Source organism: Oncorhynchus kisutch, linkage group LG12, assembly GCF_002021735.2.
Source record: "Oncorhynchus kisutch isolate 150728-3 linkage group LG12, Okis_V2, whole genome shotgun sequence".
Lineage (NCBI taxonomy): Eukaryota > Metazoa > Chordata > Actinopteri > Salmoniformes > Salmonidae > Oncorhynchus > Oncorhynchus kisutch.
In genome coordinates, this window is record NC_034185.2 from 41,435,257 (window position 1) to 41,461,126 (window position 25,870).

The 25,870-nt window shown below is 45.2% G+C and overlaps 1 protein-coding gene across 5 annotated transcripts in view; it reads left to right on the forward strand.

Annotated features, from left to right (window-relative positions):
• LOC109901001 (SAM and SH3 domain-containing protein 1) overlaps nucleotides 1-25,870 on the forward strand; it is a 299,602-nt gene that overhangs the window by 270,651 nt on the left and 3,081 nt on the right. For all 5 annotated transcript variants that reach the window (XM_031837557.1, XM_020496961.2, XM_020496963.2 and 2 more), the window contains 11 exons: nucleotides 43-178; nucleotides 340-758; nucleotides 3,126-3,200; nucleotides 3,357-3,500; nucleotides 4,434-4,566; nucleotides 9,425-9,594; nucleotides 9,714-9,923; nucleotides 12,786-12,936; nucleotides 13,146-13,274; nucleotides 19,586-20,688; nucleotides 25,564-25,695. In XM_031837557.1, the coding sequence (XP_031693417.1) occupies nucleotides 43-178; nucleotides 340-758; nucleotides 3,126-3,200; nucleotides 3,357-3,500; nucleotides 4,434-4,566; nucleotides 9,425-9,594; nucleotides 9,714-9,923; nucleotides 12,786-12,936; nucleotides 13,146-13,274; nucleotides 19,586-20,688; nucleotides 25,564-25,695 (2,802 nt within the window). The remainder of the gene's footprint in view (nucleotides 1-42; nucleotides 179-339; nucleotides 759-3,125; nucleotides 3,201-3,356; nucleotides 3,501-4,433; nucleotides 4,567-9,424; nucleotides 9,595-9,713; nucleotides 9,924-12,785; nucleotides 12,937-13,145; nucleotides 13,275-19,585; nucleotides 20,689-25,563; nucleotides 25,696-25,870) is intronic.

Below are 25,870 nucleotides of genomic sequence, written 5' to 3' on the forward strand. Positions count from 1 at the left end.
GTGTCTCGGAACCCCATGTGACGTCCCCTCTCTCCCTCTCAGTCTCGGGAGCAGTCTGATGATGAGCAGTCAGAGGACTCTGTGAAGTTCAAACGGCTCCACAAGCTGGTCAACTCTACCCGCCGTGTCAGGAAGAAACTCATCAAGGTGGAAGAGGGGAAGAGACCCATCTCCGAAGGTACAGCACATGTCCGTACTAACCCAAACAGTGTTCTGTATACTGTGTATTTAGAATGACGTTACACTGTTACTTTGTGAATGGGTTAGTACTGGTTTTGCTCTATTGGACATTGCTCTCTCTAATGGATAATTGGTTTGATGTTTTTCTCCTCCCTGTAGATTCTTTGAGACTGGAGGTGTCTTCGACCTGTGAGGACAACACAGCCCTGTACACAGGGGTCCTGAAGAAGTCCAGCCTGCCCCAGGATGCCTCCCTGTCCTCCCTGACCCAGGACCAGCTCTCTCTGGACGGGGACACAGACAGCCTGACCACCTCCCCTTCCTCCAGCAGCCTGGACACCACCTGGTCCGGACACAAGCTGGTCAAGACCTTTTCTAAGTCCAGCAGCACCCACGGCCTCATCCGACCCCCCAGGAAAGTCCCTGCTGGGTCTGGGCGTCTGGGAGCCGTCGGGGTGGAAGATAGTGGTTCCTCCTTCTCTGAGCTGGACGGCTGTGGAGCCGAGGAAGAAGAGAAGGTGTCGTGCTCCATGACGGAGGGCGAGATGAGGAAAGCCATGACCTCTCTCTCCCACGGGGTAAGTAACGACACACTCTATGGCTTCTATGGCCTCACCCGGCCACGCCCCAAACCACACCCCCAGCCCCACCTCCTTGTTGCCCTTGACAACATCTCCCAGAGTAGCCCCAAACCCACCCGTCACCATGCCAACTGGCTCAGGAAGCCCGACCCCAATTACGCCTACTCCACCAAACACCTGCTCTACCAGCGCTCCCGGAACTATGCCAAACCACCTGGGGCTCCCCCCTCCTGTTCCTCCCCCTCGCCTCCTGCCCGCTGTGACCTGGCCAAGGCTAAGAGTGGTACGCTGGGTGGAGGGGGGTGTGGGGGCTGGGCGTTCCCCCCTCGCAGGCTCCGCGGCCGGGCGGCAGTGAGCGAGCTGAACATCACATACGTGGTAGAACGCAGCCTCTACGGCCACCTCAACTGGGCCCAGCTGGTCCGACCTGTCACCCTCAGCCGCGCAGAGCACCGCTGCCTATTGGAGGAGGACAGGGAGGCGGACAGGAAGTGGGCGGCCAGCGTTGACCGCTGCACCAAGCGCGTACTCTTACGCATCCAGCAGAAGTCTGTGAGTTCTACCGTACAGTGGGGCAGGGATGGGCTACAAGCCACCCCCACCTGGCCAGGGGGACCAAGGCTAGCTTCAAGGCTGCACAATAACCCTCAGATTTAGATACAGACACAGGGCTGATAATGTTCCTGTCTTCTCTACTTTAATCCACATGGAGCTTGAATATTTAGAAAGGCTAGTTTAACAGACCTCCATAGAGAACCAGAACATTCCACAACCTTTAGATATGAAAGCCCTTGGAATAAAAGTTCATTTTCATGTGATAAGAAATAGTAATAGGATGTGCCTGTTCTGACTCAGGATGTGGGTACCAGTGTAACAGTAGAGGTAACTTGCCATTTCGAAATGTCACCCAGCCCAAACCCTAGAGGGAGTCTCCTGAGTCCGAGTGGAACAGGCAGACACAGCTTTGATAGGTCACTGCTCAGGAGCTGACAGACACGCACACACATTCTCTTTCCTCTCTTCTTTTTTTACTTTCTCCCCTCCCTTGTTTCTCTTCCTTTATATCTCTGTACTCAGTGGAAGGGGAACAAAGTATCTATTTTCCAGCTCAGTGAGAAATAAAAGGAGAAAGAGAAATCTAGGACAGTGACAGTGGCCATAAGCCCCGCTAAATAATCAGGGGTGGCAAGGCCAAGCACGCCTCCACACATCATTGAGAGAGATGGTATGATAAGGTGTAGTCAGTGTGTCAATAACAAAACAAGCGTGAACGTTTCAGTGTTGATAGTAAGGAATCCTACTGAAAGAGTACTCAGACCAACACAGGGAAGCTAAACAGAGATATTCTGCAGCCTTGAAGAAGCCCGATTCCTTGCCTGTTTACTTGTCAGTCATTGGACGTGGTTCTTCATCCATAGATGCATGGCCATTCCATTCAATATATCCAACAACATCACTCCATCTCCAGTCTTCTTTTTTTGGACGCCGTCTCAGTCGCTCCTCTTCACAAAACTATGGATTCCTGTGAAGTCCAGAGAGTGGAACTGCGGACATGGACACGATAGAAAGCAATGGTCTCAAAGCTAATTCAATGATAAGATGGCCAATCTCTCTCCTCAACAGTAACTCCCTGCTACCCTCATGACTGGTCCTATTGAGAAACTCTCCCTATCGAATGGAGAGATATGATAGTCAGGCAAACCCCCCCTACATATCCCTCAGTCGGATACACCATACTCTCTGTGAGAGCTTACTTCCCTCAACCTCCCCTCTCTACAACCTAATCCAGTGTAAAAGTATTCATAGCTCTCTATACAATGTGTGTGTTTCCAGAGACTTAATCCGGTAGCCGTACCTTCGTAATTAAACACAAGGGAAAGGTTGAGTCGGGCCATAGTATATGTGCTCTATATGACATTCATAAAGCACCGTGTGATAATTCAGCGTGGCCACATCTATCCAAATGATTGCATTTCATTTCACTCTATGCTTGCTCCCCATGGCTTTAGGTTTAATGTAACATACCCTTGCAGAATAACAGTGACTCCAAAATCCCCATGTGGATGATCGAACACAGATGGCCACCCAATTAACTAACATATATAATAAAGATAAATGTATAGGAGTTTCACGTCTGTTGCCTGTCCCATATGAGGTCATACCATGACATACGTATCTAGACGGCTGGAAATGCTCACTCTGCCATTGTGACTCCGCCAAGCATGAATCATTTTGATTTGACTCTTACTGGGCACGAATGGGAGTTGATGTCATTTCAATAGATTCTAATTGATTCTAACCCCCCCTCGCTCCACTCTCGCTCTAAATATGTATCCCCCCCCCCTCTCTCTCTCTCACACACAGAGGACGTGTAGTTTCGGAGGGTTTGACCTGTCCAACCGGTCACTCCATGTGGTCAGTGCAGGCTCGGAGCCCAATGTAAGTGCTAACAGATTACTGATGACTCAGGGCTGAGGGGGCGCAATGCTTAGAGAAGGGAACTCAAACACTGAATTAACTATTTTGTTATTTCTCTCTCCTCTTTTTTATTCTGTCTCTGTGTTTTCGCTCTCCCTTCCTCCCTCTATCTCTCAGAGTAAGTATCCAGAGGCTGTATACCGGGAGGTAGTCAAGTCTCCCACGACGTCTCGTATCTCTCTGGGGAAGAAGGTCAAGTCTGTAAAAGAAACCATGAGGAAACGGATGTCCAAGAAGTACAGCAGCTCACTGTCTGAACAGGTACACCCACACACACTAAGATCCCAACTTTCATAGTTGAATAAAGAGTCTTGATCCGAGATCCTGTTATTCATAAGCATTCTGGGCTTTACATATGTGTGTGGGTGGACGTGTTTGTGTTGGTTACAAACTAAATAGCCAGCTCTCTCACACACAAACAGACACACACACAGACACAGCTGGGACTATCTTGGAGCTGTCCACATTCTGGTCTCAGCTCTCTCAGGCCCAGGACAGGTCTCGGGGTGTAGGGTGGGGTGTGTATGGAAGTGGCTGAGCTCATCCAGTGAGGCAAGCCTCCCGCATGCCAGGCCAGTGCTCTGAGACAAGGGGCCTTTGGCTCTGGGGCTGTGTGTGCATGTGTATGTGTGTGTGGCTCATTCATATCATATGAGCATTCCCATTCAAACAATGGACAACTACAGTATTGGTTTTGGCCTGGTATCTAGGCTGTCAGAGGGTACAGTACTGTCAAAGCCTAGGGAGTGCCACAACCTTAAGACCGCGCACTGCAAACCAGCTCCCTCAGAGATGAATAGCAGAGGTAGTCGGAATGTCCATGCAGTGACCCAGAAAAAGGTTAAATTAGTTATGAATATGTTGGTTGGAAAGAGAAGGCAGGAGACTAAATGACCTCCAACTTCACTCAAAATACTATTTTACATGCCACGCTGCCACCTAGTGGCTGTGATGAATTACCCTTCAGTATAGCTGCTGTCATGTGTATGATACTGTGATCGTTACTTATCACTGATACTGGCATCTGTGTCTCTGTCTCTATATATCTCCATCTCTTTCTCAATCTCTCTCTCTCTCCCCTCTCCTCTTCGCTTCTACCTTTCTGCCCCAACCTCCCCATTCCATACCTCTCCTTCCCCCCGCCTTCATCTGTACCATTCCTCCCCCTCTCTTCCCCTTCCTCCCTCCCTCCAGTCGAGCCCAGATGGGGCACCCAGCTCCCCCCAGTCCCCCCAGCCAGACACAGATTCCCTGGAGAAACCCAAACTGAAGGCTGGAGGATCAGTGGAGAGCCTCCGGAGCTCCCTCAGCGGACAGAGCTCCATGAGTAAGCTGTGTGTGTGTGTGTGTGTGTGTGTGTGTGTGTGTGTGTGTGTGTGTGTGTGTGTGTGTGTGTGTGTGCATGCGTGAGAAAGACTCTAAGTGCACAAACCTCGACACAATGGGGCACTGTCATCACATCTCCCGGGCAACATTCACTCCATCTTCTATCTACACAGATAATCCTGAAGTGATTTAATCCATAAATACCCCTTATCAAGCCTGCCGTGTCAGTTAGAATACATGACATCATCATTGTTATGAGCTCGTCTCCTATCATTCCAGCTCTCTCACGGTCTCACCCATCTCCATTGGAGGGTTTAGAGATGCCATGTGAGATCATCTGGTCCTATCTGGTGAGAGTTTCTTCTCTCGTAGTGACTGATCATGATCTGAGCATGGCATGTGTTCAGACAGAAGAGTTGTTGGTGCTCTATCTGTCTCTCATGTGTTGATGTTAGAGTTAGACTGAGGCCTGTGAAGGCTGGGTTGATGTTTGTTAAACATATCCATAGCAGTCAAAGGTTTGGACACACCTACTCATTCAAGGTTTTTTTTTCTTTATTTTTACTATTTTCTACATTGTAGAATAATAGTGAAGACATGAACACTATGAAATAACACATATGGAATCATGTAGTAACCAAAAAAGTGTTAAACAAATCCAAATATAATGTATATTTTCGATTCTTCAAAATAGCCACCCTTTGCCTTGTTGACAGCTTGACACACTCTTGGCATTCTCTCAACCAGCTTCATGTGGTAGTCACCTGGAATACATTTCAATTAATAGATGTGCCTTCTTAAAAGTGAATTTGTGGAATTTCTTTCCTTAATGCGTTTGAGACAATCAGTTGAGTTGTGAAAAGGTGGTGGTGGGATACAGAAGATAGCCCTACTTGGTAAAAGACCAAGTCCATATTATGGCAAGAACAGCTCAAATAAGCAAAGACAAATGACAGTCCATCATTACTTTAAGACATGAAGGTCAGTCAATCCTCAAAATTTCAAGAACTTTGAACGTTCTTCAAGTGCAGTTGCAATAACCATCAAGCACTATGATGAAACTGGCTCTCATGAGGACCGCCACAGGAAAAGAAGACCCGGAGTTAACTCTGCTGCAGAGGATAATTTCATTAGAGTTACCAGCCTCAGAAATTGCAGCCCAAATAAATGCTTCACAGAGTTCAAGTAACAGGCACATCTCAACATCAACTGTTCAGAGGAGACTGTGTGAATCAGGCCTTCCTGGCCGAATTGCTGCAAAGAAACCACTACTAAAGGACACCAATAAGAAGAAGAGACTTGCTTGGGCCAAGAAACACGAACAATGGTTATTAGACCAGTGGAAATCTGTCTTTTGGTCTGATGAGTCTAAATTTGAGATTTTTTGTTCCAACAGCCATGTCTTTGTGAGACGCAGTGTAGGTGAACGGATGATCTCCGCATGTGTGGTTCCCACCCTGAAGCATGGAGGAGAAGGTGTGCTGGTGTGGCGGTGCTTTGCTGGTGACACTGTCAGTGATTTACAGTTGAAGTCGGAAGTTTACATACACATAGGTTGGAGTCATTAAAACTAGTTTTTCAACCATTCCACAAATTTCTTGTATCACAATTCCAGTGGGTCAGAAGTTTACATACTGTGCCTTTAAACAGCTTGGAATATTCCACGAAATTATGGCATGGCTTTAGAAGCTTCTGACATAATTTGAGTCAATTGGAGGTGTACCTGTGGCTGTATTTCAAGGCCTACCTTCAAACTAAGTGCCTCCTTGCTTTACGTCATGGGAAAATCAAAAGAAATCAGCCAAGACCTCAGAAAGAAAATTGTGGACCTCCACAATTCTGCTCCATCCTTGGGAGCAATTTCCAAACGGCTGAAGGTACCACATTCATCTGTATAAACAGTAGTACGCAAGTATAAACACCATGGGACCACGCAGCCGTCATACCGCTCAGGAAGGAGACCCGTCTGGCTCCTAGAGATGAACGTACTTTGGTGCGAAAGATGTAAATCAATCCCAGAACAACAGCAAAGGACCTTGTGAAGATGCTGGAGGAAACGGGTACAAAAGTATCTATATACACAGTAAAATTAGTCCTATATCAACATAACCCGAAAGACCCTCACCAAGGAAGAAGCCACTGCTCCAAAACCGCCATAGAAAGCCAGACTACGGTTTGCAACTGCACATGGGACAAATATCGTACTTTTTGCAGAAATATCCTCTGGTCTGATGAAACAAAAATATAACTGTTTGGCCATAATGACCATCATTATGCTAGGAGGAAAAAGTGAAAGGCTTGCATGCCAAAGAACATCATCCCAACTGTGAAGCACAGGGGTGGCAGTATCATGTTGTGAGGGTGCTTTGCTGCAGGAGGGACTGGTGCACTTCATAAAATAGATGGCATCACGAGGGAGGAAAATGATGTGGATATATTGAAGCAACATCTCAAGACATCAGTCAGGAAGTTAAAGCCTGGTCGCAAATGGGTCTTCCAAATGGACAATGACCCCAAGCATACTTCCAAAGTTGGGGCAAAATGGTTTAAGGACAACAAAGTCAAGGTATTGGAGTGGCCATCACAAAGCCCTGACCTAAATCCCATAGAAAATATGTGGGCAGAACTGAAAAAGCGTTTTCGAGCAAGGAGGCCTTACAATCCTGACTCAGTTACACCAGCTGTCAAAATTCACCCAAATTATTGTGGGAAGCTTGTGGAAGGCTACCCAAAACGTTTGACCCAAGTTAAACAATTTAAAGGCAATGCTACCAAATACTAATTGAGTGTATGTCCACTTCTGACCCACTGGGAATGTGATGAAAGAAATAAAAGCTGAAATAAATCATTCTTTCTACTATTATTCTGACATTTTACATTCTTAAAATAAAGTGGTGATCTTAACTGACGTAAGACAGGGAATTTTTACCAGGATTAAATATCAGGAATTGTGAAAAACAGAGTTTAAATGTATTTGGCTAAGGTGTATGTAAACTTCTGACTTCAACTGTGTTTAGAATTCAAGGCACACTTAACCAGCATGGCTACCACAGCATTCTGAGGCTATACGCCATCCCATCTGGTTTTCGCTTTTTTTATTATTTTTTTATTTAACCTTTATTTGACCAGGTAAGCCAGTTGAGAACAATTTCTCAATTACATCTGCGACCTGGCCAAGATAAAGCAAAGCAATGCGACGAAAACAACAAGACGGAGTTACACGTAAACAAACGTACAGTCAATAACACAATAGAAAAGAAAAATAGAAACATCTATGTACAGTGTGTGCAAATGTAGAAGAGTAGGGAGGTAGGCAATAAATAGGCCATAGAGGTGAAATAATTACAATGTAGCATTAATACTGGAGTGATAGATGTGCAGATGATGATGTACAAGTAGAAATACTGGGGTGCAAAAGAGCAAGAGGGTAAGTCATACTATGGGGATGAGGAAGTTGGGTGTGCTATTTACAGATTGGCTGTGTACAGTGATCGGTATGCTGCTCTAACAGCTGATGCTTAAAGTTAGAGAGGGAGATATAAGACTCCAGCTTCAGCGATTTTTGCAATTCCTTCAAGTCATTGGCAGCAGAGAACTGGAAGGAAAGGAAGGAAGGAAAGGCGGCCAAATTAAGTGTTGGCTTTGGGGATGACCAGTCCAATATACCTACTGGAGTGCGTGTTATGGTGGGTGTTGCTATAGTGACCAGTGAGCTTAGATGAGGCAGCGCTTTACCTAGCAAAGACTTATAGATGACCCGGAGCCAGTAGGTATGGTGACAGAAATGTAGTGAGGGCCAGCCAACGAGAGCATACAGGCCGCAGTGGTGGGTAGTATATGGGGCTTTGGTGACAAAACGGATGGCACTGTGATAGACTACATCCAGTTTGCTGAGTAGAGTGTCGGCTATTTTGTAAATGACATCGCCGAAGTCAAGGATTGGTAGGATAGGCAGCTTTACGACTGTAAAACCTATATGAAATATATACAAAGAAAAAAATGATATATACTAGGGATGGGACAAGACAATCAAAACAGACATCCCACTGCTACGCCATCTTGGAATCTTGGATAGCTTAGTGGGGCTATCATTTGTTTTTCAACAGGACAATGACCCAAAACACACCTCCAGGCTGTTTAAGGGATATTTGACCAAGAAGGAGAGTGATGGAGTGCTGCATCTGATGACCTGGCCTCCACAATCACCCTACCTCAACCCAATGGAGATGGTTTGGGATGAGTTGGACCGTAGAGTGAAGGAAAAGCAGCCAACAAATGCTCAGCATATGTTGCAGTGAAATTTGTTGTACGGCGCCCCTAGAGCAAATTAGGGTTAAGTGCCTTATTCAAGGACATCAATATATATTTTTCACCTAGTCGGCTCGGGTATTTGCACCAGCGATCTTTTGGTTACTGTCCCAACTCTCTAACCGCTAGGCTACCTGCCACCCTCTTGTAAGTTTGATAGTGAGAGAGAGTCTGTCCCTTGTTGAATGGTATTGGCCTGGGCCCATAGGGTCAGAGGGTCTACAACACATGCTAGTGATTAGATAGGAAGGCCTTGCTCTCTGGTTCCCACACTTACCATCACAAGTCAGATACACACAAAGACGTCTATGGGGAGACAGCATCACACTATATACACACTGGTTTCGAGTGATGAGTTTTGTCTGTTAATTTTCAATTATAAAGCTGTTATTAATCAGTAGTCACACACTCACTCAGGCTTTGTACGAATCGAAGTACATTTTATCCAATAAATAGAAGCTTAGTTAGTTGCAATACACTCTCAAATCACATGAGTACTGAATCGCTCTACAGTATTTGGAGGACATGATATGTATATCTGTGTGTTCCAGGTGGTCAGACGGTCAGCACCACAGACTCGTCAGCCAGTAACAGAGAGAGTGTCAAGTCTGAGGATGGAGATGACGAGGAGCCTCCCTACAGAGGGCCCTTCTGTGGCAGAGCACGAGTACACACTGACTTCACCCCTAGCCCCTACGATTCAGATTCCCTCAAACTAAAGGTAAGTCACACACACACACACACACACACACACACACAGTCTTACATGCAAATGATTTGTCTAGATTGTGTGTGGCTTTAGATTTGTACTAAATATATCCTGTATATGTTGTGTTCCAGAGAGGGGATGTGATTGACATCATCAGTAAGCCCCCCATGGGGACATGGATGGGTCTGCTCAACAACAAGGTGGGCACCTTTAAGTTCATCTATGTGGACGTGCTGAGTGAGGAGGAGGAGAAGCCCAAGAGACCCGTCAGAAGGAAGAGGAAGGGCAGACCTCCCAAACCCACCTCTGTAGAGGAGCTGCTCGAACGCATCAACCTCAAGGTATGCACACTGGACACACACATCTTTGCACATGCCAAGCGAGCACACACACTCTCAACTCTCCCTCGCACACACACAACTCCACACAAATCTCACACACCAATGCTAGGAATTTCTGGACAAGGTAACAGTAGTCCTACAACTTCCCTCCGACAGTCCCGTTCATATCCCAGCCATCTAGAAACCAGCCAGCCTAGCTCAGCCTCCTCGTGGAGAGAGCACTGTAGGTGAGCTGTTTCTGGGTAAGCCCAGCCTGATGGAGCGCTGACATAACAGATATACAGACCAGGCTATGTCCAAGGGCTCTCTACTCAAGGACATAAGTAACATGATGGTACATTATCATTGCCTGGGCAGAGCGAAGCTATATTACAGGCTTCGAGACCTCCCATACGTGCTACTATTCTACTATACAGTACATGTGCATCAAGGTACGCATACATACGTAGTTGTGACTTAGGGAGAGGGAGAGCAGACTTAACAAACATACCCCTAACCCCGCCATTAAATGTGGACCGTGTAAAGACATTATACTGAGACTGTGTTCCACCTTGTTCTGGGTCTGTTCCAAGTCACTCTCAGGATAAATTATTGTTTTTTTTGTCAAGGATTTATTTGAAAGAAGTACTAGGGCTTATTCTGTGTTTCTTTGTCCAGATCTGGTTAGCATTAGGGAGTTCAGTTAGGATATTACCTCCATAGGTTCTACATAAGATAGACCTCATTGTTCTCAGGGCGTTCCTAAAAACACAATGACAAAGTGGAGTTTGCGTCGAAGCAGCCGCCTACTCCATCTCTTTCTACTCTCTATCTTTTGAATCTTACATCTCGATTGTAGGGGTATCTCAGAGCAAACGTGTTTTGGCCCCCCAAAATATGTTAGGTCACATACATGACTAAGATCATATGAGAAGGTTCTTGTGGCTGTGTAGAGTAGTGGTATTTGGTTTGGTCTCATCCTTATTTCTACTTCTCTTAGCAGAAATAGAGCTAAACTTCACTGTTATGCTAAGGATAGAAGTCTCCATGGTTGCAGTGGTGACATGCAGTCTGTGTGTATTGTGCCCTTTAGATGCGTGGGCTGGACAAAACTTTAGACTGAACCAGTTTCCACGAACTCCGTGTTGAAAGTGGAAACCAATTATGACGGGTTGACATGTTAATGGTTAGCTGTGCCTATTCCCGAAACAAACAGAGGGTGTACTGTGATATTTTGAGACTCTGATTCCTGGTGTCCTCCCACTAAGAGATAGCACCACAGGTTGTAATGGCTAGCGTTGTGTTCTTGTTAAATTGTGTGCGTGTTCTCCTTGTCGCCTGTGGTGGAAAGGTGTGGTAGATCATCTCCTTCACCTCATCACTCTGTTTTCCACCCTTCCCAACTCTTCCCTCATTGATACATTTTTTTATCTCATAGCTGGTTTTTGCAAGAGGAAAAATGCCCTTTGTGTCTTTAACTATTGGTCCTAGGCCAGTTTAGCTGATTAACTTATTATTATAATTTTTGTTTAACCAGGTAGGCTAGTTGAGAGCAAGTTCTCATTTACAACTGCGACCTGGCCAAGATAAAGCAAAGCAGTTTGACACATACAACAACACAGTTTCACATGGAATAAACAAAACATACAGTCAATAATACAGTAGAAAAAAGAAAACAAAAAGTCGGTATACAGTGTGTGTAAATGAGGTAAGATAAGGGAGTTAAGGCAATAAATAGGCTATGGTGGTGAAGTAATTACAATATAGCAATTAAACACTGGAATGGTAGATGTGCAGAAGATGAATGTGCAAGTAAATCAAATCAAATGTATTTATATAGCCCTTCGTATATCAGCTGATATGTCAAAGTGCTATACAGAAACCCAGCCTAAAACCCCAAACAGCAAGCAATGCAGATGTAGAAGCACAGTGGCTAGGAAACACTCCCTAGAAAGGCCAAAACCTAGGAAGAAACCTAGAGAGGAACCAGGCTATGTGGGGTGGCCAGTCCTCTTCTGGCAGTGCTGGGTGGAGATTATAACAGAACATGGCCAAGATGTTCAAATGTTCATAAATGACCAGCATGGTCAAATAATAATAATCACAGGGAGAACAGTTGAAACTGGAGCAGCAGCACGGCCAGGTGGACTGGGGACAGCAAGGAGTCATCATGTCAGGTAGTCCTGAGGCATGGTCATAGGGCTCAGGTCCTCCGAGAGAGAGAAATAAAGAGAAAAAGAGAGAATATTGAGAGGGCATACTTAAATTCACACAGGACAATGGATAGGACAGGAGAAGTACTCCAGATATAACAAACTGACCCGAGCCCCCCGACACATATACTACTGCAGCATAAATACTGGAGGCTGAGACAGGAGGGGTCAGGAGACACTGTGGCCCCATCTGAGGACACGCCCGGACAGGGCCAAACAGGAAGGATATAACCCCACCCACTTTGCCAAAGCACAGCCCCCACACCACTAGAGGGATATCTTCAACCACCAACTTACCATCCTGAGACAAGGCCGAGTATAGCCCACAAAGATCTCCGCCACGGCACAACCCAAGGGGTGGCACCAACCCAGACAGTAGAAGAGCTACTGGGGTGCAAAGGAGCAAGATACATAAATAAATACAGTATGGGGCTGAGGTAGTTGGGTGGGCTATTTACAGATGGGCTATGTACAGGTGCAGTGATCTGTGAGCTGCTCTGACAGCTGGTCCTTAAAGCTAGTAAGGGAGATATGAGTCTCCAGCTTCAGTGATTTTTGCAGTTCGTTCCAGTCATTGGCAGCAGAGAACTGGAAGGAAAGGCGGCCAGTCACGCTCACACATGTTGCAGGAAGATCTGATCTGCAATCTGTTCTCTCTTCTCTTCTCCAGGAGCACATGCCTACCTTCTTATTCAACGGCTATGAGGACCTGGACACCTTCAAGCTGTTGGAGGAGGAGGATCTAGATGAGCTCAACATCAGAGACCCTCAACACAGAGCTGTGTTGCTCACCGCCGTGGAGTTACTGCAGGAGTATGACAGTGAGTTCACACACACACAACCTCACGTGTGCACGCACACACACACACACACACACACACACACACACACACACACACACACACACACACACACACACACACACACACACACACACACACACACACACACACACACACACACACACTACATCATTCTGGATGTTTCTGGATGTCTGACTATATTGTCTCTGTGTTGTGTGTGTCTATAGGCAGCAGTGAACCGGAGCGTAGCGGCCTGTCAGGCTCTCAGGAGAAGCTGCTGTCAGAGGGCCACGGCCTGGTGGGCGACTCGCCACGTGACTCTGGCTGCTACGAAAGCAATGAGAACCTGGAGAATGGTAATGAGTAGTGACTGCTACAGTGACTGTGATTCCTCCTCCACTCTGGGCAAACTCCTCTTCCTCCTCCTCTGCCATGCTTCAGCATTCTAACCTGAACCGCCCGTCATCGCACTCCATTGGACCAAGGCCAGCCAATCAAACCTCTCCGCTCTCTGTCCCGTTATGTCTGTCTCCTAGCTCCACCCACACCCCCACCCCACTTACCTCCGCCCCGCCTAGCTGCGTAGTGTCATAGTAAGGGGAGAGATGCACCCTCCTCTCTTTCTTTCTCTCTCTTTGTCACTCCACTCTTTCCACTGCCCTCTCCATCTTCAGGCTCTCTCTGCCTTCTCTGCAGAAGCCCTATCCTAAGGGACAAGGACCTAGCCCCAAACCCAGATCGCTAGTTTACCCTACAATGGGGCCCTATGCATAAAGGGAACAACACCCCACATCTCAAATGCACAGAACTGTTTTGTCCAACTCGAGCCTAGTGCCCATGTTGCTCTAATCTCACAATGGACAGCGAACCCCTCCTTCTCCTCTTACTCCTCCTCTTTCGCCTCAGGAGGTTGAGTGGTTGCTGGGAGACCAAACCAATCATGATGCCACGAGGGAGTATTTCTTTTGAGAGGTATTACTGTAGAAACTGAGACCTTGTAACTAACTAACCTTGTAAAGTCACTGCCCAATTATTTGCTGTGTTTTGGCTCTGTAGCCATTCTCCCAATCCCGGCTCATTCTCTCTTCACCATGCCATTTCAAGTCACTTGAAAACATTTCTGTAACTTTATCTTGTGCTTTGTTTCATAGTGACAATGTTGCACAAAGATCGTACGTGCCTAAACAACCCCCCAAAAAATATTAGATGGAAATATTTTTTTATGATAGTGGATATATAAAAAAGCAGATACATTATTATCTGATTATGGAAGTGTATTTCAGATTTATATTTGTGAGAACATTTTGTGTATAGTTAAGACTACTCAAACTCCCCTTTAAAAAGACTGTGTGCGCACTCAATCGCAGTGCTTGAGGCATCACTACAGCCCCAGGTTTGATTTTTGTTTGATCCAGCCGACCGTGACTGAGAAACCCATGAGGCGGCCCACATTTGGCCCAGCGTTGTCAGGGTTAGGGGAGGGTTTGGCCTGCCGGGATTTCCTTGAACCCTCGCGCTCTAGCGACTCCTTGTGGCGGGCCGGGCACCTGCAAGCTGGCTTGTCAAGCACCAGTGTCAAGAAGCAGTGCGGCTTGGCAGGGTCGTGTTTCAGAGGACACATAGCTCTCGGGCTTCGCCTCTCCCGAGTCCGTACGGGAGTTGCAGCGTCAGGACAAGACTGTAACTACCAATTGGATGTCACGAAATTGGGAAGAATAAAAGTTAAAAAATTCAAACATGACTGTGCTTTGCTTTCCCACTACTGTTGAGTTCTGTGTTTTAGCTTCAATCATAGCTTAAATATTGATGTCCCACTTGGCACAGACTTCATTTCTACATGTAGTTTGAAATATTCTACATGTAAAGTGAATTCAACACGAAATCAACAAAAAATGTCACCATGTCATTGGATGTAGGTGAAGAGTTAGGTTTAAAAAAAAACTCCCTCACGTTGATTACTTTTTGCAAATCCAATCAGTTTTCCACATTTATTCAAGTCATTACATTGAATTTCTTTGTTTAAATAACTTGGAAACAACTTTGATTCAACCAGTTTTTGCCCAGTGGGTTCTCTCTCTATGATTGCTCTCTGTTCTGTTCTATGTATGTGTGTGTCGTAACGGATCTGAAAGATGTGCAATCTGCCACAGTAGAGATTTGAGTTGTGGAATAAACCACTTCTGTGATGGAAGTTACTCCGACCTGCTTGCTTTATTTCATGTCTCTTCCTTCTTTCTTTGTGTCTCACATTTCTCCATCTCAGTCGTTAACACTCGCCATTTGCTGCATAACATCCTGTGTACATTCTGCATTTTAATAAATGTATTTTACTTTGTCTCTATACGGTCACCCTGCCAAACCAATCTGCACTATTCTGCTTCATACATTCTCTACTACAGCCATAACTCTCAACCATCCTCCTACGTACAGTACCAGTCAAATGTTTGGACACACCTACTCATTTCAGGGTTTTTCTTTATTTTTATTGTTTTCTGCATTGTAGAACAAGAGTGAAGACATCAAACTATGAAATAACACATATGGAATCATGCAGTAACCAAAAAAAAGTGTTAAACAAATCAAAATATATTTTATATTTGAGATTCTTCAAAGCAACAACCCTTTGCCTTGTTGACAGCTTTGCACCCTCTTGGCATTCTCTCAACCAGCTTCATGAGGTAGTCACCTGGAATGTATTTCAATTAACAAGTATGCCTTGTTAAAAGTTCATTTGTGGAATTTCTTTCCTTCTTAATGCGTTTGAGCAAATCAGTTGTGTTGTGAAAAGGTAGGGGGGGTCCTATTTGGTAAAATACTAAGTCCATATTATGGCAAGAACAGCTCAAATAAGCAAAGAGAAACGACAGTCCATCATTACTTTAAGACATGACCATAACATTGTGGCAATAACAAGGAAATTCAAAGTGCCAAAAGTTGGACCTAAAGGAATTTCACACAAAATGTTTTGTTGAAGATGTAAAAAATCTGTTGGTCTGAAACAGGGGTGGGTGGGCAATTCCAGTCCTTGAAGGGCCTGATTGGTGTCACAGTTTTGCGCCAGCCAACACACCTGCCTCCAATATTCACATAATCATTTATAACCATATCATTTATAACCTTTCTATATTGCCAATCATTTCAAGTGGAAAAACTCAGAAGAGAAATGACAACCTTTATTTAACTAGGCAAGTCAGTTAAGAACAAATTCTTATTTACAATGACAGCCAAACCCAGACAATACTGGGCCAATTGTGCGCCGCCCTATGGTACTCCCAATCACGGCCTGTTGTGATACAGCCTGGATTTGAACCAGGGTGTCTGTAGTGATGCCTTAGGTACTGCGATGCAGTGCCTTAGAAGGCTGCGCCACTCAGGAGCCCAAGTTTGGGAGATGTGAAAAAGCTATATCCATCAATAATGATAAGCCACCAGGAAAAGACAACCTTGATGGGTAACTATTGAGAATGGTAGCAGACTGTATTGCCACCCCTATTTGGTATATCTTTAACCAAAGCCTAAAGGAGTTTGTGTGTCCACAGGCATGGAAGGAAGCAATTCCACTGCATAAAAATAGTAAAGTATCCTTTGCTGGCTCTAACAGACACCCAATCATTTTTCTGCCAGTTCTGAGTAAACTGATGGAGATAATTATGTTTGACCGAATACAATGCTATTTTTCAGAGAACAAGACTTTCAACATGTGTATAGAAAAGGGCACTCAACTTGTACTGCACTTACTCAGATGACTGATGATAGGTGGAGCTGTATTGTTAGATTTCAGTGCAGCATTTGATGTTATTGATTATAAATTGTTATTGAAGAAATTCACTTGATATGGCTTTTCATCACCTGCCATCACATGGTTGGAGAGTTATTTATCCAATAGAACTCATAATTTAACTAGGCAAGTCAGTTAAGAACAAATTTACAATGACAGCCTACCGGGGAACAGTGGATTAACTGCCTTGTTTAGGGGCAGAACGACAGATTTTTTACCTTGTCAGCTCGGGGACTCAATCCAGCAACCTTTCGGTTACTAGCCCAATGCTCTAACCACTAGGCTACCTGCAACCCTGTTCTTCAATGGAAGCTTCTCTAACATCAGATATGTACAGTGTGGTGTCCCTCAGGGCAGTTGCCTTGGGCCGTTACCCTTCTCTATTTTTTTACACAAAGCTAGAATGATAATGTATGCGGATGATTCCACACCAGAGGAAGCTGGTGAGGGGAGGACGGCTCATGATAATGAATGGAATGGTGTGAATGGAATGGTATCAAACACATAGAAAACTAGGTGTTTGATGTGTTTGAGACCATTCAGTTTATTCCCCATTTTAAGTACCACCAACACCCACGGTTCCATACTCTACATGTCAGCACTCAAAGCCAGTGAGCTCACCGAAATTCTAAATAAGGTGTTACAGTCAGTATCAGAATAGGTGATTAATAGCACACTGGTATTAAATACACCTAAAACTAAAAGCATTGTATCTCTAAGACCTAAACCTCAACTGGAGTTGTGCATAAAGGGTGTGGCCATTGAGCAAGTTGAGGAAATTAAACTCATAGGTATAACATTGGATGGTCAAGTATCATGGTCAAGTCATATTGACAAAGTTGTTGTGAAGCTGGAGAGGGGTATGTCTGTTATAAAAAGATGTGCTGTGTGTCTGACACAAAAACCAACTACTAGTTGTTCAGGCTCTGGTCTTGTCCCATCTTAATTAGTGACCGGTAATATGATCAAGTGCAACAATCATTATATCTATTGCATTGTAAATTGCTGTACATTCTGCTTATAGCACTTGGGCAAGATTCACGATTATGAACATAGATAAACACTGAGTATACAAAACATTAGGAACACCTGCTCTTTCCATGACAAAGTCTGACCAAGTGAATCTAGGTGAAAGCTATGATCCCTTAATGATGCCACTTTTAAATCCACTTCAATCAGTGTAGATGAAAGGGAGGAGACTGGCTGATAAGGATTTTTAAGCCTTGAGACCATTGAGACATGGATTGTGTATATGTGCCAGTTAGATGGTGAATGGGCAAGACAAAAGATGTAAGTGCCTTTGAACGGGGTATGGTAGTAGGTGCCAGGTGCACAAGTTTGAGTGTGTCAAGAACTACAACGCTGTTGGGGTTTTTCATGCTCAACCGTTTCCCGTGTGTGTTGACAACCCAAAGGACATCCAGCCAACTTAACAGAACTGTGGGAAGCATTGGAGTCAACATGGGCCAGCACCCATGTGGAATGATATTGGCACGTTGTAGAGTCCATGCCCCTACGAATTAAGGCTTTTCTGAGGGCAAAAGGGGGTGTTCCTAATGTTTTGTACACTCAGTGTATGCTGGACATGGTCTTCAGAGCGTATTTTATAAATCCTTTTTGCATCACAAAGTACTTATACAGATACCCCAAAGAGCAAGCAATGCAAATGTAGAAGCACAGTTGCTAGGAAAACTCTCAAGAAAGGCAGGAACCTAGGAAGAAACCTAGGAAGGAACCAGGCTCCGTAGGGTGGCCAGTCCTGTTCTGGCTATGCCGGGTGGAGATTTTAAGAGTGCATGGCCATTAAGGCCAGATCATTCTTAAAGATGAATCATTCTTCACAACTGATGTACCACCATCACAAAGAATCAGCAACATTTAGATTGATTACTGAGTGTCTGTTTTTTAAGAAAAGTTGTGTGTATTGGAGTGTTTGAGCATTCATTTATTTTGAAAAGCAGACATCTGACTCTGGGGTCAATACTTTTGTCTTATGCCCTGATAGGAAATCCAAAATATCTTTATTAAACAAATGATTGGAAGCTAGCCTGGGATGGTGGTTAGCTGGGCCAGATATCAAACATCTTTTGGATGGAAAATTGGCAATAACAAGCACATTGAAACAGCACATCAACTTTAAAAACATCAGACTGACTTCAATCTGCACAAATCTTTCACTGCTCTCCAAATGAATAGAGATACAGATTACTGATGTGTGTGTGATATGTTTGATAAAATTGTGTGTCATGCAATGCATGCAATTCATTATTAAATGAGACTTGAAATATGGCATTTAGTGCTATTTTAGACACGTCTTCATGTTGCTCTAATAAGCCATGAATGGCAGGTTGGCCCCTAGCCTTCTGTTACTGTAATGTGTTTTCTGAGATGCACTATACTGATGTCCTGCATCTGAATTTGTATTGTGAGTGCAGCGTTGCATTTACAAGGCTATCGTCACTAAAAATAAAAGAAATCTGTGTTGTTATGCACATTACTCTGGCTAGTTGAACGTTACACAGGCAAGTTGTGTACTGACAGATAACACAATGTCACTGTGTCCAGCTATGCTCTTAAATCAGATCGACCTTTTGATCTAAGGCCATAAATAGTGGGAGAGAGACTGAACCACTTCAGTGTGAACAGGCTGTTTCCGATTCACATGTCCTCTTCACATTCACAACTGATAGTGATGATCAAAACGCAATGCAAACAGCACAGCACCCATAGTGATATGAAATCCATTATCCAATACATACAGTACAGCTCAGTATCAGGTTTCAGTTAGTGCTCTGTCGCTATCTGTTTTAAGTCAAAGTCTCGAGATCTGTTTATGCAACCTGTCCCAGCTCCAGATTGAAGAGGGATATGTTGTTCACTGTGTTTCAGGCAAGAGCAGAAAGACATCTCACTCCAACCGCTCCTCTGTGGGCCTCCAGTCCCCAGACTACCCCACCCTGCCCATGACCCAGTCCACTGAGGCCCTGCAGCAGAGCAAGATGGAGCGCACAGTCAACTTCACCAAGCACTTCTTCCTCAAGCCCACCTTGAGGGGCTTGAGCATGCTGGGGCTGAGGAAGGGCCCCCGCCAGACCCCCATGCCAGCCAGTCTCAGCTGTGAGGACCTGGACGGGCCACTGGATGCCACCAGCCTCCAGGCCTGGAAGAGATCCCACTCCCTGGGGGACCTCCACTGGGAACAGGCCTTCCACCAGAAGAAGGACCACAGCCTGGAACCCAAGCCCGCTAATGGTGGCTCCAAGTTGGGCACCACCAGCCCAGTGAAGGGCCTCCAGGCTCATGGAGATAGGGGTTCACCACCGGCTCAGAATGGGGGGATTGCTGTGAGCCCTAAAGGACAATCTGACCTCCCCCCTGTGCCCTCCCAGCTGCCCCTCAGACCACCCTGTTCCATTGCCTTGCTTCCCCAGCCCCAGAAAAGCCTGCCCAACCTGATCTCCAGTCCTCCCGAAACCCTGCTGGGGGAGAGAAGCATCTGGACTCACCCCAAAAAGCCCCCAGTGCCCCCTCCTGTCCCAATCAAGAAGTCCAAAGAGTGCCTAGCCAATGGGATGTGCCACCCCTCTCTTGTGCTCTCCTCCCCAACTCATTCCTATTCCTCCACCAACTCTCATCCCCCCAGCCCTGTCATCAACAGCCCCAGTTCCAGGGCTCCAGCCCTCCCCAGTAAGGCCTCTAGTACCCATATCTCCCCCTCTCCAGCCAGCCCTACTCCAGCCTCCCCTGCCTCCACCACCACCCCCTCTCTAGAACCAGAGGAACCAGGCACACCCCCGGCCGTGCCCCCTCCTTGGCTGTCTGACCTGCCTGAGTCGGCCTGCCCTCAGGCTCAGATCCAGGGGGGTAGTGGCAAGATGACGGTGGCCAGGAAGGTGTCCCATGTTAAGATGGCCGTCGATCTCAACACCGTGCTGGAGCAGAGGCTGGAGGCCGAGGGCATTGACCTCACAGAGGAACCCTACTCAGACAAGGTCAGTTACCCCCACAACCTGCTACTATTGTTATGTACCTGCTGTTACTGTGTAGAATACACACACACCCATCCACCACATCCTAAATCTCACTCTCACAAGTCCAGTTTGTCACAGCTGGGGGTTATACAGCTCACACATGGATGTGAACATGCTTCATTTTATGTTCATTATAGTATATTTTGTTCTCTAGAGTGCATCAAATAACTCGGTGACAATTTCAAAATGTGTATTTTGGACGGTGTCCGTATTGATTGTGTCCCTGCTTACAAATATCTGGGCATGAGATATTTGTCAATCAGAAGAGAGAAAAATCTGAGTTATCTGTTGGGGCATCTTGATAGATGAAAAGCTGTCTTTTAAAAAGCATACTGAGGACTTAGTTAAGAAGCGGTGTGCTTCTTCAAAAAATGTGCTTCTTCTATAGAGATAGATCATGCCTCTCGCTAAATAGTAGAAAGCAGATTATTCCGTTGACGTTCCTATCAGTCCTAGACTATGGCGAACACAGCTGCCACTTCATTAAGGCCGTTAGATGCAGTTTATCATAGCACACTGCACTATATTATGGGTAGCAGTTTTAGTAGTCATCACTGCATCCTTCTACCAGGAAGTTGGTTGGCCCTCTTTGATGTCACGTACGTTAATACATTGCTATATTTATAAGTGTATAAAGCCCTTTTACAAATAGTCCCGCTGTGCATAACAAGATTACTCAAATTTAGACTTGTGAGTTACCACACCCAGTCTCAAGGATGGCTAACTCTGGAAAATTCCCTTTGTCTCTACTAAGTTAGGCAAATCAGCTTTTAGTTTTCTTGCACCTTATTTTGTGGACCAAAAAGGTTCTTAGATTTGATGTTTTGGTGCTTCTAGGGAAATTCATAAAGCTGATTGAAGACGTCATTGTTGATGAATGTGTTTGTGTTTTACGACCGGGTTTTTCTTCCTGCTTGCATCTTGTACCTATATTTTGATGTCGTTTATGTAATTCAGGGCTCATCTGTAGAAGAGACATTGTTCTCAGTATGACTCCCTGATCATTTTTTTTTTCACTAAGCAAGTCAGTTAAGAACAAATGGCGAACACAGCTGCCACTTCATTAAGGCCGTTAGATGCAGTTTATCATAGCACACTGCACTATATTATGGGTAGCAGTTTTAGTAGTCATCACTGCATCCTTCTACCAGGAAGTTGGTTAGATGCAGTTTATCATAGCACACTGCACTATATTATGGGTAGCAGTTTTAGTAGTCATCACTGCATCCTTCTACCAGGAAGTTGGTTGGCCCTCTTTGATGTCACGTACGTTAATACATTGCTATATTTATAAGTGTATAAAGCCCTTTTACAAACCATGCCAGAGCCCGAGTTGAACACACACACACACAGTGGCTTAACTGCCTTGTTCATGGGCAGAATGACAGATTCTTACCTTGTCAGCTCAGGGATTCGATCTAGCACCCAAAATAAATAAAATGTATATAATCTTACACCCGTACAAATGAAATAAAACACTTTAGTAAACGGTCCAGATTGGGCCACAAGTGATGAGGACTTGCCCACGCACTCTGTGTGTGAAAGTACATTATGTCTGTATAGGAGTCCAGTAAACGAGGTCAATAAATGCATTATTGGAAGCGTTATATTGTGTTTTGGTCTCCTGGCTGTCAAGGCCTTTGACTAGGCTACTGGACTCATACATAACCAGCCTGGAGAGAGAGAGAGAGAGAGAGAGAGAGAGAAGGAGAGCTAGACTAACAGCTAGACTATGAGAGGGGAAAATAGTGATAGTGATACAGTCTGTTAAGTTTAAGGGGCTGAAACTCAGTGAAGGCAGGTGGGTTGAGATTATAAAACAAACATCCCGAGTTGAACACACACACAAACACACATACATCATGTCAGAGCCCGAGTTGAACACACACATACACATACACCATGCCAGAGCCCGAGTTGAACACACACACACACACACATACACCATGCCAGAGCCCGAGTTGAACACACACACACACATACACCATGCAAGAGCCCGAGTAGAACACACACACACATAGACCATGCCAGAGCCCGAGTAGAACACACACACACGCAAACGCACATAGACCATGCCAGAGCCCGAGTAGAACACACACACAAACACACACACACCATGCCAGAGCCCGAGTAGAAGACACACACACACGAACACAAATACACCATGCCAGAGCCCGAGTAGAACACACCCACACACGCACAAACACACATACACCATGCCAGAGCCCAAGTTCAATACACACACACACACACACACACACACATACATAAACACAATGCCAGAGCCCGAGTTGAACACACACACACACACACACACAAACACACATACACCATGCCAGAGCCCAAGTTGAACACACACACACACACACACACACACGATGCCAGAGACCAGCTCTTTAACATGGAGCCTCATCTCTGCCAGGTTAACCACAGACAGGCTGGGCTGGGGTAGAGGTGAGAAATACACTACATGACCAAATGAATGTGGACACCTGCTCGTCGAACAGGCGTGGCTCGAATTCAGCAAATGTTTTCAATCCGAAAAATGTCAAGAACTTTGAATTTTTTTTCAAGTGCAGTAGCAAAAACCATCAAGCGATGTGATGATACTTGCTCTCATGAGGACCACCACAGGAAAGGAAGAACCAGAGTTACCTCTGCTGCAGAGTATAAGTTCATTAGAGTTAGAAGCCTCAGATTGCAGCCCAAATAAATGCTTAACAGTTAAAGTAACAGACTCATCTGAACATCAACTGTTCAAAGGAGACTGCATGAATCAGGCCTTCATGGTCAAATTTCTGCAAAGAAGCCACTACTAAAGGACACCAATAATAAGAAGAGACTTGCTTGGTCCAAGAAACACGAGCAATGGACATTAGACCGGTGGAAATATGTCCGTTGGTCTGATGAGTCCATATTTGAGATTTGTGTTTCCGTGTCTTTGTGAGATGCAGAGTAGGTGAACGGGTGATCTCCGCATGTGTGGTTCCCACCGTGAAGCATGGAGGAGGAGGTGTGATGGTGTGGGGGTACTTTGCTGGTGACACCATCTGTTATTCATTTAGAATTCAAGGCACACTTAACCAGCCTTGCTACCACAGCATTCTGTAGCTATACGCCATACCATCTGGTATGCGCTTAGTGGGACTCTCACTTGTTTTTCAACAGGACATTGAGCCAACACACCACCAGGCTGTGTAAGGGCTATTTGTCCAAGAAGGAGAGTGATGGAGTGCTGCATCAGGTGACCTGGCCTCCACAATCATCTGACCACAACCCAATTGAGATGGTTTGGGATGAGTTGGACCGCAGAGTAAAGGAAAAGCAGCCAATAAGGTCTCAGCATATGTGGGAACTCCTTCAAGACTGTTGGAAAAGCATACCAGGTGAAGCTGGTTGAGAGAATATCAAGAGTGTGCAAAGCTGTCATCAATGCAAAGGGTGGCTACTTCGAATAATTGTTATGGTTCCTACAGTATATTCATTCTATTTGTGTTTAGTTTTGATGTCTTCACTATTATTCTACAATGTAGAAAATTGTTTAAAAAATAAAGAAAAACCCTTGAATGAGTAGGTGAGTCCAAACTTTTGACTGGTACAGTACTTTTGTATGTGTGGTGTATCTCATAGGGACGCACAACACAGCACTGCAAGCACTTCTTATATTAATGAGGATTAATGCTGCAGTGCAGAGACACTCTCCGGACACTAGGGGTGTAGTATTGGGAGTAGGGCTATGCTAGGGTCAGACTGGACACTTGGCTGTGTCCACATCTATGCATCTCTCTATTCCTCCACTCTGAGTGGCCTCCGATCCAGTTTGGCTGGGTTGTCCTGGACTGGCTGGAGACTGACCATGACTCCAGGGGTCTGGAGCGTTTTGAGAAAGGGAGAGAGAGATGTTTTCAAACATTTTCCCCACATAATTCCCTTGGGTTCTCTCTTCATGCATAGCAATCAACCTTTGGCTAGTCTAATCTACTTATGACATGTTATGGGATCACCCGCATCATTTGTGTTTCTCTGTCTCTCTCTCTCTTTTGAGACGGTTTTAATAAAACGGTACCCTCCCTCAGCAGTCTATCCTTTAAATATGAGCTTATCTCCCAGCCGATAGGCTTGTCAGTTCGACTCATTATTTCACATTACTCGTCTGCTTCCTTCTCTCTTAAACAGACAGAAACCGGGACTCACCAGACTCATAATGTTCAAATTAGCAAATAAAGTGAGAGAGCTAGCTCCTACTTCAGCCCTAGTCTCTGAGCTGTTCTAAAAACATGTGGTTCTTGTAGAGGTTTCGATTGACAAACACAGTGACTGCAGCCAATAAATGTGTAGAGGATTTTGGTCTCACTGCATCTTGTGTTTTGATCTATGAACTCATGGTCTTGACAGAGGCTAACAGATGTTTTATTGAAAAAGAGAGAGAGAACGAAGTCACCATGGTTTCTGATTGGCTTGTCTTTTCTAGGCCTATAGTTTGAGGGAGGGATTCCAGTTTCTTTCAAATATGAATTTGACGTTTCCTTGTGTAGCAACTAAGATTTACTCCAGATTTACTCCAGGTCATGGTTACTTAGGGTTTTCATGGTTTTGGGGTTTTAGTAGAAAAATGTGAGTTGTTGTGCTCCCAAGTAGAGGGTCTCTCTTTCTCCATCAGTATGGTAGCAAAGAAACCAGATCTCCCAATGTGCATGAGTTCCCACGCCAATATGTTTCAAGTGTGCTTGCATGTGTGCACGTTTGTATGTGTGTATACGTGTGTCTGTGTGTCACTCTTCTCACTCATCCCCAGTTTCTCTACATCTGTTTGTCTCCATTCCTCCCTCCATCCAGCATGGTCGGTGTGGTATCCCCCAGCCCCTGGTGCAGCGCTACAGTGAAGACCTGGAGCAGCCAGTGAAAGATGTTGCCCCCGCCATAGACCAGGTCCGCCTCAAGCTGCTCCGCAAGCAGCACCGCATGGCTGTGAGTACTGTACTGCACCACTACCTGTCTGTCTGCTAGCCTTTACGGGACAGATTCAATAAGCGTTTAGCTACATGGTCACCAGGGCAAAGTTGGAACCTGTTATTTTCAGATGACACATTTAAGGTGTCATTGCTATGTTTTATGTGTTATTATTTACACAAAATTCCTGAAT